This window comes from Mesoplodon densirostris, chromosome 2 (assembly GCF_025265405.1).
Source record: "Mesoplodon densirostris isolate mMesDen1 chromosome 2, mMesDen1 primary haplotype, whole genome shotgun sequence".
In the NCBI taxonomy this organism is placed as follows: Eukaryota; Metazoa; Chordata; class Mammalia; order Artiodactyla; family Ziphiidae; genus Mesoplodon; species Mesoplodon densirostris.
In genome coordinates, this window is record NC_082662.1 from 142,351,790 (window position 1) to 142,365,037 (window position 13,248).

At 49.4% G+C, this 13,248-nt stretch overlaps 1 protein-coding gene across 10 annotated transcripts in view; it reads right to left on the reverse strand.

Annotated features, from left to right (window-relative positions):
• Positions 1 to 13,248, reverse strand: part of SRGAP2 (SLIT-ROBO Rho GTPase activating protein 2) — a 243,118-nt gene that overhangs the window by 9,090 nt on the left and 220,780 nt on the right. For 9 of the 10 annotated variants that reach the window (XM_060091025.1, XM_060091022.1, XM_060091024.1 and 6 more), the window contains exons 18-21: positions 7,755 to 7,979; positions 4,073 to 4,152; positions 1,830 to 2,010; positions 190 to 336 (exon numbers count right to left, since the gene is read on the reverse strand). In XM_060091025.1, coding sequence (XP_059947008.1) covers positions 190 to 336; positions 1,830 to 2,010; positions 4,073 to 4,152; positions 7,755 to 7,979 — 633 coding nt within the window. The other variant, XM_060091031.1, reaches the window with a different exon arrangement.

The window sequence follows — 13,248 nt, forward strand, 5'->3', positions numbered from 1 at the left end:
GGCCTGCTGACGAGGCCTATGGATGTTTCCTTGGCCCTGTCCACCTTGGAGCAGCCACGAGCACATGCAAGCTGTCGGGCCGGGAAGCGGGGGGATGCAGCACAGGGATGGAGAGGGCGGTTAGGCCAGAGGGTGAGGCGGGGTGTCGCAAGTCATTCAGGGGAGCAGAAAATGAAAAGCAGAGCTTACTTGTTGATGTTTGCAAGATAAATATCGGCTACATGACCCCCACTGGGACAGCTGGCCCCCGCTCTGGCTGTCACCTTTTCTTCAGGTGGCTCAGAAATGACCTCAATCTCAGACTTGGGGCTGGACCTCTCCACGACACCGTCCTCGCTGGGGGAGAAGGGGCAGGCAGGCAGGGAGGAGGGGAAAACAACAACAACACAAAAAGCAGTGTTAAATCGGCAAGATGGCCCCCCCGACACACACGCGACCCCACAGTGGTTCTGCGGCAGCAGCGACGCCTGGCTGGGCTCTGGGAGCGCGGGAGGCAAGGAAAGCTACGGGCCTTTGGAGGGTCATTTAAATAAAAATAAATAATCCTGCTGAGTTCTGCGGGGTCCTCAGATCCTCCGAAAGCTGGGCTAGGGGACTCCTGGATTCGAGGTGTCTGCCTTTACCCCTCGCTGCTTTCCCGGGGCAGCTGTGCCGGGGCCACCTCCTGCAGGAGGTCCAGGTGGCCGTTTAGGTGCTCAGGTCCCGAGCACAGCTGGGCAAGGGCAGTCAGCTCTGCCGTGGCTCTGGAGATGCCGGCGTTGAGGCAGGACACCGCCACACTGTCGTAGCGCATCTAGCCCTGCTTAGAGCGTCCAAGCCGGTCCCAGGTCTCTCCACGGCTCTCCCGGCCCCTCTGGCTACTGATGACAAAGAAAGCCCCTTCTGCCCCACAATTCATCTTCTCTCGGTCCTGGAGTGAAGTCATAATGCTAAATTTGGGAGGGTCCTGTCCACGCACAGATGGCCACCAGGTATGCGATGTTATCAACAGAGGGAGGATTTCCCCGCAGAACGAGCCTGGGAGAGGCTGGGAGGGTGCAGACTCATTCAGGATATCAACCTTTAAAAAATAATATTAAGGGAAGGACTAAAAATGCTGACAGCATCGTATCCGAGGGGAGGGAGTCGGGGTCAGAGGCAGGGCAATGGGGCAGGGAGGCAGGTTTGAGGGGCCACGGGGAAAAGCCTTCCTGATGCAAAGACATTGCTTCAAAGAGCAGGAACCAACCTACAGCCTGTGTGATGAAGTCTCTCTGGAACCAGTCCACATTCCCTTTGCTCCCCGATATCCTTTCCCCTCCTCTCCCTTGTCTTTCTCCAAGTCAACCTCATCTGGGTTAAATGAACTGGTTTATTTCCACAAGGCTGCTTAAGCTAGATTTCTACTAGAAAATGAACTCAACATTTTCATTTGCAAGTGGAAAAGTGCCATCAGGTTTTTTTTTTAAAAAAAAAGACAGAAAAATCAAAATGTTTTCCCAACCTGATCTTTCCAGAAAGGAAATATAAGTGGTCAAATAATAACCCCTCATTATCACTCATCAGGTATAAATGTGGATGAGCGCTGGCTGGCAAGTTTCTAAAATGACTGGGGGTCGGGGAGGGTGGTGGAGATGTGATTGGCAGGGGAGTAGAGAGTGGAGAGATGAAAAAACAATTCTCCACTCAGTCTCTGAGTCTGGGGGGCCCTTCAAAGGAACCGTGACACTTCAGGACTGTGTCGGCGCCCCCTAGGGGTTGGTCTCCCTCATCCTCCTGGGCTCCAGAAATAAAGTCTCACTCCCACAGTGCGGCCAGGGACCCCTAAAGGTGCAGGGGGCCTAACGTACGTGTCTTGGACCACGATGTACTGATGGGGGATGAGTCCGTCGATGCCATTGTGCCGGCCTTCCCACCAGTCGTCGGAAGCCCGCTGGTAGAGCAGCAGGGATGCCCCCTTCTTGAAGGACAGCTCTCGGGCTGTCCGGCCCACGTAGTCAAACTTGGCAATGGCCTCGATGGGCTCACACTCTGAGAGGGGTGGAAAAGAAGGAAACACATGTTGTTGGGACTCACAGACTCAGGAAACTGGGTGGAAGAGCCCAGTTAGCTGAACTTACAGTGGTGGGTAGATAACCTAGTGTGAAAATAAGTCACGGATGATCTATAAAGCAGGTATTCCTGAGCAGACTGTGCAAACCCCTGAAAGCACTTGTATGCCCTTCCTTGCCTTCACTCATGCTGTTCCCTCCACCTGGAATCCCTCTCTGTCACCTACCTGATGAAACACATTGAATCACAACTCAAACATCACCTGCTTCCTCTACTAACTTCCTTGGTGTTCCCATAGCTCTTCATGCCATACTGTACTTGGAAGCGTTACTTCCTTTCTGACTATAAAATAACTCCATTAATTTAGAACACTTTTAACATATTGTACTTTGAATAACTTATTTACATCATCCACTCTCCCTACTAGAACATGAGCTTTTAGTCTCTATAAAGAGAAAATAACTTGCCCAATCAACTTTCCAAGGAGCAAAATATGGAAATATATTTTGTGGTCAATACATGGAAAAATGCACATGTAAGTGATTTGAAAAATTAAAAGGGGTGCGCAAAGGCAACGTATTTTTACTTTTGTGTGCGCTTCCGTTTCCTCATCTATAAAATGAGGATAATAATAGTGCCTTTTTCAGGAAGTTGGTATGATGAGTCAACAAATAACAGTTTGTAAAAGTGCTCAGAGCTGTGTGGGCCCACAGGTAAGTGCTACACACGTGTCAGCCACTGTTATTATTGCCATCGTTGTCATTATCTGTTCTGGGGTGCAGGTAGAGGTCAGAGAGCAAAAAGAAGGCTCCCACCCACCAGGGACCCAGGGTTAAAACCAGATATTCTGAGTAGTGGAGAGAAAGGTTACTTACAAACAAGACTACGCCTAGACAGCCGGGGCAGGTGGGTCTGCTCCTGAATGGGCAGGGCTGGGGACTTCACTACAGGGGGCCTGTCTAAATATCCCAATGTCAGTTCCATAGAGCTGCAGGTTTGTCACTCGACCTCTCTGGCCTCAGTTTTCTTAACTATTAAATAGCAGCTCTATCAATTTCACTAGGGATTAAGAGATAAGACATATAAAGCCTCTAGCAGTGCTGGGCACACGTAGGCTCTAATCAAATACGAATTTCCCTGGTTCACCAAATCCCTTCCCATTGTGTGGTAAATTATCATATTGATCCATCTGACCTTAAGAACAAAATCAGCAATCCTAATTTCTTTTTCTCCTTTAAAAGCTGGCCTAGGATTGCAGAATTCATAGCAAGGCAGGGAGCAGGGAACACTACAGTCTGTGCCATTTTGTTCTTGCGCCCAGAAAATTCTGAGGCCCCTTGTCAGCTGCTGAGACTTCCAGAGCCCAAGCAATCCAGAAATGGAGGTGTAGAACTGTTGGCAGGAGGGGGAATGTGCTGGCTGGACAGACCCTAATAAATCATGGGCACCGCCGAGGCCCACGGACGACAGCTGTGCATTCCAGCTCTTGACGCACACACGCCAGGCTGCGCAGCGCATGTCTGTGCTTTGGAAAGGGTCAATTTTTCCAGTCGGCAGGCGTGAGAGCATGTGGTTTCTGCATCCTGATTCCCATCCCCCTCTGGCTTGCTTCTGCTGGGTTCTTGGCACCCAGCTTCACTATTCCCTGGGCCCTCTGTTTTTCAAATGAGCTCTCCTTCCCTTTGGTCTCCAGCTACCTGGCAGGAGTCTGGGCCATGACAAGGGACTGACAGTACGCTGGTGAGACAGCCAGATGAGACAAAGAGCTGGGAGGTGGACGAGGGGCAGTGAGGTGGGGCGAGAAGAGTGAAGGGCTAAGGTCTAGCTCTTCACCTCTGGTTTAATACAGAGACCACTCTATTTGAGAAGGTAGGCTGTCTCTCCAAGAAAGGGAAGGAATGAAGCTGGGAGGCAGGAGAGCTCCCTGCTCGTCTTGAGGGGACTGCTGGACGGGAAGGGTCATCAGGGGCACAGGATCTATAATCTCTCCTTTCTGCTTCACCACCCCACAGTCCCACTGACTCCAAGTGGGGCCTCGTACCGTCATCACTTGTGTGGTGCTCTGTGGCCACATCCTGGGTTGAGTCTTCAGCCGAGGTAGTCTCTCCGTGAGGGCTGTCACTGCAACAGAACCAAGAGTAACTGGGACCTCAGCATTTGCTTACAAAATTCTTGTCTTCTCTTTCACACAGCTTCCTTGGACATGGGGTCTACCCTACACTCTCTAGATCCTGATCACATACTCCAGACAGATGCTTATAATGAAATGTAAGGCTCTCGGGATTCTCTAGGCTAGCTCCCGCTACAAAAACTACTTGAGACTACATGGGACTTACAACATCTTGACACAAGAGGAACCCCATTTGAACTTATAAATCCTTTCGAAAATACCGAACAACTTAGCTCCTCAAGGGCTATTTCTCTAGGTGAATTAGTTCCTCAAGGGAGCATGGTGGAAGGGAAACACTGGGCTTTAGCATCGGATACAACTGGATCCGAAAACCAGCTCTGACACTTGGTAGCTGTGCGACCCTGTGCAATTACTTAATCTCTTTCAGCCTCAGCTACCTAATCTATAAATCGAGGATAATGGTCTATATATCTCACAGAGTTGTGTTAGGATTCAATGAACTAAGAGGGAGTGATTAATAAGCAGTGCTTTCTTTCCTTCTTTCTCATTTTGCTTGATGCCTCTGGCTGCTTTGTGGTTTAGTACTGGTGAGAAAGTAGGAGGTGAGTCATAGAAATGAGTGGGAAACACAAGCAGGGGAAGAAAGTCTGCCGTGGGCTGGACACTGCAAGAGGGCAGCGGATGAGAGCTGGGTCAAGGTCTTGACAGAATTCATGGAGCCTAAAATTACCCAGGGTGGAGAATCGAGAATGAGCAGGGAAGTTATTAGGAAAGTCATTTCTACTCCTGATCTCTTGGACCTCAGAGTGCATGGGGAGGGGCACCAGGAAGTTCTGACTCCCTGAAAAGTAGAGAAAAACACTGTTCACTTCTAAAGTTTCTTCCTCTGGCAGTAGGTAGTAACAAGTGAGACTTTCCAGGCAGTTTTATGGAAGCACCATCACCCCTCAACCCCACATCCTGGCTTCAGTTTCTACCTTTGAGCCTACAGCCTCTCCCTCCTCAGTGGACGGGTCCTTCACTCCTAGAAAGTTCCTCAAAGACCAGGGGACTAATTTAGAACTCACCCCGTGTGAAGCAAGGCAGTTCCAAGGAGGCTCTCCAGACCCCAGAGAACATTATGGGAGAACATCAACAGGGATTCCTCTTTATCAGAAAATGTGGGCACACTTTCTCACTGTTTTCTGGGCCTCAAAACCCTCTGAATGAATTTGGTGACATTCTGGAAACCCTTGGGACCCCAGGGGTGTGCAGGGCAAAGGCTCACTTTTCCCCAGACCTCCGAGTTCATTTCTCTGGCCGTCCACTAAGGCGGCAGCTCCCAAAGTTCATGGAGCCCTGGACTGCTTGTTAAAAAGAGACTGCCTCACCCACTCCAAGAGTTTCTGATTCACTAGGTCTGGGTGGAGTTGCGGCACTTGCATTCCTAATCAGCCCGTGTGAGGCAGGTGCCGTTGGTCCAGGGACCCCACTTTGAAAACCGCTGCTCTAAGGTAAAGACAAGCTGATGCTTTATAAGGTCCCTTCTAGCCCTGAAATGCTATGCTTCTCTCATTCCACACGCACACCCCAGCCTCCCTGACACCTGTGGTCTCAGAAGCAGCCCAGCATGCTACACCGCAGGCAGTCCTAGAAAACTGGGTTCCGGTTTCAGGGCTGGTAAGCATGGTGCAGTGGGGCTGCGGGGAGGCCAAGCGGCCTGGTGCTCCCTCTTCCTGGCTGTTCTGGTCTCCTGGCCCATCCCCAGTATACCTGGGCTCTGACTCCCCCTTTGCCACCCCTCCCTCCCCTCCTTCATCCATCTTAGCTCACTTCGCTGGCACTTCTCTCTCTTCCAATGGAGAGGCTGGGAGCCTTCTGAGTGGCTATGAACCCAGCAGTCAGATGGTCCCTCCTACCCAAGGTCATTTACTCTTGATCCTGGGGTGCTTCTGGCCTCCCACCCAGTCTGTGGTAGTAACAGGCCCTGACTAATCTTGTGGTTTTCCCAGAGGCTGCTAATAAATGGCAGATGCACAACCAATGGGGCGGGGGTGGTGGTGCTGTTGTGCTTGGAGAAGACCTTGGACAGAACTGAGAGGAAGGTGCCCTCCCATCTGTGCCCGGTGAGCCCTACCAGGGCCCTGCTGCACCGGGCCATGAGGTGGGGCTCTGTGTCCTGGAATGGGTCCAGAGCCTGCAGCAGTTTGATATGTGAGAAGGCAGGTGAAGCAGGAATCGGTTCCACAGCTTTTCAACACTCATGCAAGGGAAACCAACTCTCCAAGTCACATGCACAAGGACAGCTCCCTGGAGCCCACCAGCCAGTAGGCTGAGACCTGAACAACACCCCTAGTCCCCACCAGCCATCTGTCAGTGACCGGAAGCTTTCTCTCCGAGCTGGTGAGCCTAGATTTCTCCAGCTCAGCCTCAGATGCCGGGATCTACAGGACAGCAGAGAAGACCGAACTCAGCGACGTCAGTGGTATTTTTATGTTCACAGACACGTGAATAGCATTTTCCTCACTCCTTGGGCTGGAGGCTCCTTCTGTGGGGATCAGGGAGAAGTATGGACTGACTGGCCTCTCATTAAGTAAGCAACCTCCCCTGTCCTCCCCTACCTCAGTCCATAGCAATGGGGCTGGCTGAATTGCTTCCAGATGTTGAATTCAGATGGAATCCGATTTGGGCTGGCTTATGCTTTCAGCCCAGGCTGAAACACTGTTTAGGGGAAGAAGGGAAAGGGAGGAGGAGGAAGAGGTAAGGGATGTTAGGGAGTAAAAGAGAGAGGCAGTTGCCTTTGCGTTTACTGGGAAAATGACCCTGTAAGTGGCACGATGGGGGCAGTGTGGGGCAGTGGGTGGTACCCTGCACTGACAGTCAAAGGGTCAGGGCTGGGATCCCCACCACTGGGGTGGCCTCAGAGATTGTCCCTGGCCTCTCTAGATTGCAATGACTTAATCTGTAAAATGGAAATCTGTTATCTGTCTAACGGAAGGGTCTAGCAAAGATGTGCCCTAGGGATTCCTTTTATATCTGTTTCCAGGTGAAGTCATGACGAACCTGCTTCAGTGGGGCACTGGGCCTAACCTGCCGAAAATGGACCTTACCCCGCTTTCTCGTCACAAATGTCTGAGATCATTATTAAATTATCATTGTATAAACTCACTGTCAGGACATTACTCTTCATATCTGAAATCTTCCCAATAAGACAGAAATTCCCTGGGACGCAGGACTGTTCGTCTCACAATAGCCAGCTCCGAGCAGGAGCCAGAGAAACACTGCTGCCTGATGAACAGCAGTTCTGCGTACAACCTGATCAAATTTCCTTTCCTGGAGATCATTAATGTTCCTGTTATTGCTGTCATTATCTTTCAGAATGGTGTCTCATCACTCAGAACTCGTAAAAAAGGAGGCAGCCTGAAGTGGCACTTAGTAGTTTGGGTCGAGGTGGGGCCCTGCCTACAGCAACCCCTGATCCTGGCAGCTTGAAGTGCCTCGGAGTGGGAGGTGGGGAGGATCTGGGTGTTTCCCTCGGTCTCGCTTGGCCATCTGGCCCCCACGCCAGTGCGCGTTGGTGACATTTCCCCTCCTCCAACCCTGAGCCCCCTACCAGTAATCCTCCGTGCTCCCTCCTCTGCTGTAGATGGGGCCCTCCAGCTCCCTAGGGTTTGGGAAGATGTTCTCGTGCTGGATGATGATGGTTTTGATCAGCTCATTCACGTGGGCTTGGCAGGACACCTGGTCATGGCCCTCAGGCACTGACATCAGCGAGGGCCCGAAGCAGATGGCGAGGTTGTAGGGGTCCATCATGTTCTCTTCACTGAACTGTGATAAACTGGAGGAGAAGGAAAAGGGGGCAAGCTGAAAAGCACTCGCATGAATGCCCAGAAAACACAATCACAGGAGGCGCTGCCAGGAGCAAGAACAGAAGCACCACAAACGGCCACCTGCTTTTCTGGGCATCAGAGCCCTTCTAGAAAGCTGGTAGGGGGAGAAGAGAATGAGCACCAGGACAGTCATTCAGGAGTCAAGGGAAGGGAAAGTGGGGGTCCCTCCTTGCAGATCTCACCCCTCCTCTTTCTCTAGTTCCCTGTTCAAATCCTACTTACCCCCCAATCGCCACCCCAACCCTAGACCATATCCACCAAATCCACCCTGCCTTGAGGACACACCACTCTGCAGAGCTGGATACGCTCTCACAGACCAACCCACTAAGCTGACAGAACAGACGGAGTCCCTCGGGCTGCCCTGGTAATGACACGGTCAGAAGACGCAGGCATTGTGCGTTGTGTACCTTCTTGAATGGCAAAATAATCAAATTATTAGGGATATTCCATTCTAAGCTCTAGACTTATTTTAAAAAATAGCCAACCGATTAGCTTTTGTATTCCATCAAGCCCATGAATTTCTTCCTGGAACAGCTAATGCAATTGTTTTCCATTTTCATAATATCCTCCTCTGCTATTACATTGAGGATTTATTCAGGAAAAGGTCAGCATGTAGCTCAGCTCCTGCTCAGGCTTCCCCTGGACGCAGTCTGACTTCATTATTGGGTATTTTATTCCAGGAACTCCCCCTTTCCAGCCAGCAGCTGCTCCAGCCATACCTCCAACCCTGGCCAAGGACCCAAGCCCTTCAGTGGTGAGTGCCCACTGGTCTGTCTGTCCACGCACTGAAGGCTGGGCTAGCTCTGGATGTACCCTGCCCCTAGGAGTCTGCAGAAATGTGAGCTCTGCTATGGGGTTCTGCCTCCCTCGTGGGCATCTGGATTCTGACAGATCTTGAGAGGATACCAAAGCCATGGTGCTGAGCCAGAGGCCTGGGACTCAGCTGTCTTCATCTGAGTAGCTGTTCTTCAGAATTGAGCAGCGTTTACTTCTAGTGTATCCAGCATCCAGACTCAAATGCCCAAGCTGTTCTCTATCTCAATGATTCTCTCCTTCACGGAAGATTCAGATACGTCCCTGGTACCCTTAGAGAATCACTGCAGAACATGTGAAGTGGGACAATGAAGTGGGACAGTGACAAACAACTGTCATGGCTAAGAACCACTGCTCTGTAGGACCCGGTCAGATGCAGGGAGGCCTGAGATGGGTGAGTTGATGGATCTCAGTGGCCGGACTGCTTCATAGGAGGTTTTAAAGATTTAATTTTATAATCCTTCTCTGGCTCTTGAGTTAAAGGAGAGCAGAGATTCAGAAAAGGCTGGTATAAGTTTCCAAGTCTACTTCTTGGTCAAATAAAAACTGGAGAGAGACAGGAGAGATAATTAGCTTGGGAACCTTAGCAGGGACAACGGAGGCATGAGGTGTCACGGGGCTAAAACTGTAGTTTATCCCAGGCTGGCTGGTTCCTGGTGTCATGGAGGGACAAGCAGGAGGAAGCCCGTTTCTTTAGTGTGATCTGACAACGTTTTGGTAACATGGAAGAAAAGCAGTAGTTTCTGGGAAGCCTGGTGGTCAAAGGGAGATAAACTCTAGGCCTGAGGGTCCCAGTCTAAGCTCACTGAGAGAAGAGGAATCTTGCCCGGCCTTCTAAGGCAAGGGCTGCTCAACTCCTAGGTGGCTACAATGACCAGGGCCAGAGAGGACCTGTGTTCGTGCACTGGGGTCCACTTCTCGTGGGTCCAGGTCCATTTCTTATTCCCATTAAAATACAGACCGAGATCCTTCTTTCTCTTCCAATCTACTGGAACACCTAAGTTCTGAGGGTAAAGCCATGGTGCTTAACTACTTGAGGGACGCAGGCTCCTTCAAGAATTTGACGAAAACTAAGGATTCTTTCCCCAGGGAAATTCATATATGAGCACATAACAAATGCACACAATTTTGTATATAATATAATGGTGCTAATAATCCTTGAAGACTCTGAAGGCTGTACCTAGTATAAGACCTCCAACACAGGATTTTTATTTTTAAAGACATATCTAAAATGGATAATACTGGTAACAGCTCCCTCTTTAAAAAAAATGTTTTTTTGGTATCGACTTCTATACATGCCATCTCCTCTAAGAACTGTACTGTATTTCTTTAGGTTCTGTCCATGACACGAGTGAACTTTCCTAACTGATTTGAACTCATCCTCTTTTGAGCATCTTAAAAAAGTCCAGTGTAGTGGGTTTTGGGGTGAATGAGAAAATCAGGATTGGTGTGGGAAACCTGTTTTTCATCATGCACTTTTCTGGACTTTTTACTTTTAAATGATGCACATTTGTTGGTTCTGAAGAACCTAGGAGCAGGACAGGAATAAAGACGCAGATGTAGAGAATGGACTTGAGGACACGGGGAGGGGGAAGGGGAAGCTGGGACGAAGTGAGAGAGTTGTATTGACATATATACACTCCCAAACGTAAAATAGATAGCTAGTGGGAAGCAGCTGCATAGCACAGGGAAATCAGCTCGGTGCTTTGTGACCACCTAGAGGGGTGGGATAGGGAGGGTGGGAGGGAGATGCAAGAGGGAGGGGATATGGGGATATATGTATATATATAGCTGATTCACCTTGTTATACAGCAGAAACTAACACAACGTTGTAAAGCAATTATACTCCAATAAAGATGTTAAAAAAATGATGCACATTTGTATCTCTGATTACATTTAAAAAGAAAAACAAAACATCCCAAGAATTTTAGAGTCAAGCAGACCTGGTTTTGAGTCCCAGCTCCACTGCTTACCATCGTTTTGTACTAGTTCCCTAGTTTCTTCATAAAATGGGGGCAATTATGTGCCCCCTTGATGGGCTGTTGTGAAGATTAAACGAGGTAATATGTGCAAAGTACTTAGCACTGTGCCTGGCACATAGGTGATGTTCAAGAAATATTTTCTGTCATTCTAATGTCCTGTTTGCTTCTTGACATAGGACCTTTGATTCCAGTCAGGGAATGGGAAGCAGGGCCGCTGACGTTTGGCAGTAATTGACTTACAGGTGTCCACTGTCTTCTTCTCCTGACAGGCATAATCTAACAAGCTGAGGGCTCTGCATCCCCAAATCAAAATCTTAAATCCTCGGGGAGAACACGAAGCTTTGAACACACTGTTTTAAACATATGACATTTCCATTTAAAAACCTTCAACTTCACGGCCTCCAGGGGTTTGATTTGGCAACAACCAACAGACCATGGGTAAGATATTATGCATCAGGGTTGATTTCAGGTTTGAAAGGGATGAAGAGAAATTGTATTATTCACCATGGCCCCAGGCAAAACGTGGGGTTGAGAATCTGTAAGTCCATGGTTTAACAGACTTTCCCAAAAGGCTCCTTAAGAGATAAGAAGTGGAAGGTAATTGTGGCTGACTCTTCCTGATGGCCCTTCAAAGGCACTCCCTCACTCCCCTTGCCTATAAAGCCACCTGTCCCCAACTTCCATGTTCCCACATCTATTAACTGACTTGCCTTCCTCCCTATGCAGTCAATCCCATCCCCTGTCACCTCCTCAAGAATAGCACTCCAGCAATTACCTTGCTCTCTCCTCCATCATCAGTTCTTCTCCTATGGGGTCACCCCTGCTAGCATGCCAATGTGCAGCAATACCACCCATCTTAAAAACAAAATTCTCTCTTAAGCCTATATCCACGCTGAATTACTGTCCCATTCTCTTCTCTTTATAATAAAATTCTTTGAGAGTTGTCTCTGATTCTCTGGTTCTTCTTCACTGGTTCTGTTATGGACTGAACTGTGTCCTCCCTGCCCCCCAATTCATATGTTGAAGCCCTAACTTGACTGTAATGACTGTATTTGGAGACAGGGCCTTTAAGGAGGTAATTAAGGTTAAATGAGGTCATAAGGGTGGGGCCCAAACCCTACAGGACTGGTGTCCTTATAAGGAGAGGAAAAGAGAGCAGAGCTCCGTCTCCCAGCGTGTGCACAGAAGGAAGGCTACGTGAGGACGCAGTGAGGTGGTTGTCTACAAGCCAAGGAGACAGGTCTCCCCAGAAACCAACCCTGCTGGCATCTTGATCTTGCACTCCCAGACTTCAGAACTGTGAGAAAACAAATTTCTGTTGTTTAAGCCACCCAGTCTATGGTATTTTGTTATGGCAGCCCTAGCAGATTCACACACCTACTCTCTTCCTGTGTGGCCCCCCAACCCCTCTATCGTGGTAAAATACACACAACAGAAAATTTACCATTTTAACCATTTTAAAGTGTACAGTCCAGTAGCATTTAGCTGAATATGACCCCACTGTACGGATCTACCACATTTTATCTATCCAGCATCAGCACCCCTTCTCGCTTGAACTGACACCATCAGGATTTTGCCCCTCCTCCTCCACCAAGACAACGCCCATCAAGGTCACTAGTGACATCTATGCTGCTAAATCAGTTCTCAGTCCTTTTCTTAGCTGACCTGTCATCACGTTATCCCAGTTATCACACCCTCCTTGAAACACATTATGTGGCTTCTGGGACACCGTTCCCTCTTGGTCCTCCTCCTACACCACTGCCCACTGTCACCTGCTCAGTGAGGCGTCCCTGACCACTGTATATTAAAGAGGAAACCCTCCCACCCACCCCTTACACTCTCCAGTCCCCTAACATGCTTTATTTATTTATTTGTTTGTTTATTTTTGGCTGCTTTGGGTCTTCGTTGCTGCCACGCTGGCTTTCTCTAGTTGTGGTGAGCAGGGGCTACTTTTCCTTGCGGTACGCAAGCTTCTCATTGTGGTGGCTTTTCTTGTTGTGGAGCACAGGCTCTAGGCACGTGGGCTTCAGTAGTTGTGGCTCATGGGTTCTAGAGCTCAGCCTCAATAGTTGTGGCGCACGGGCTTAGCTGCTCCGTGGCATGTGGGATCTTCACGGACCAGGGCTCGAACCCGTGTCCCCTGCATTGGCAGGCAGATTCTTAACCACTGTGCCACCAGGGAAGCACCCCCGTAACATGCTTTAATTTTCTCCACAGCCCTTATCCTCTGACATATGACGTATGTTCTTCTTTCTTTTTTTTTTTAAATTAATTTCTTTCTTTTTGGCTGTGTTGGGTCTTCACTGCTGTGTGCAGGCTTTCTCTAGTTGCAGTGAGCAGGGGCTACTCTTCGTTGTGGTGAGCTGGCTTCTCATTGCGTTGGCTTCTCTTCTTGCAGAGAACGGGCTCTAGGCGTGTGGGC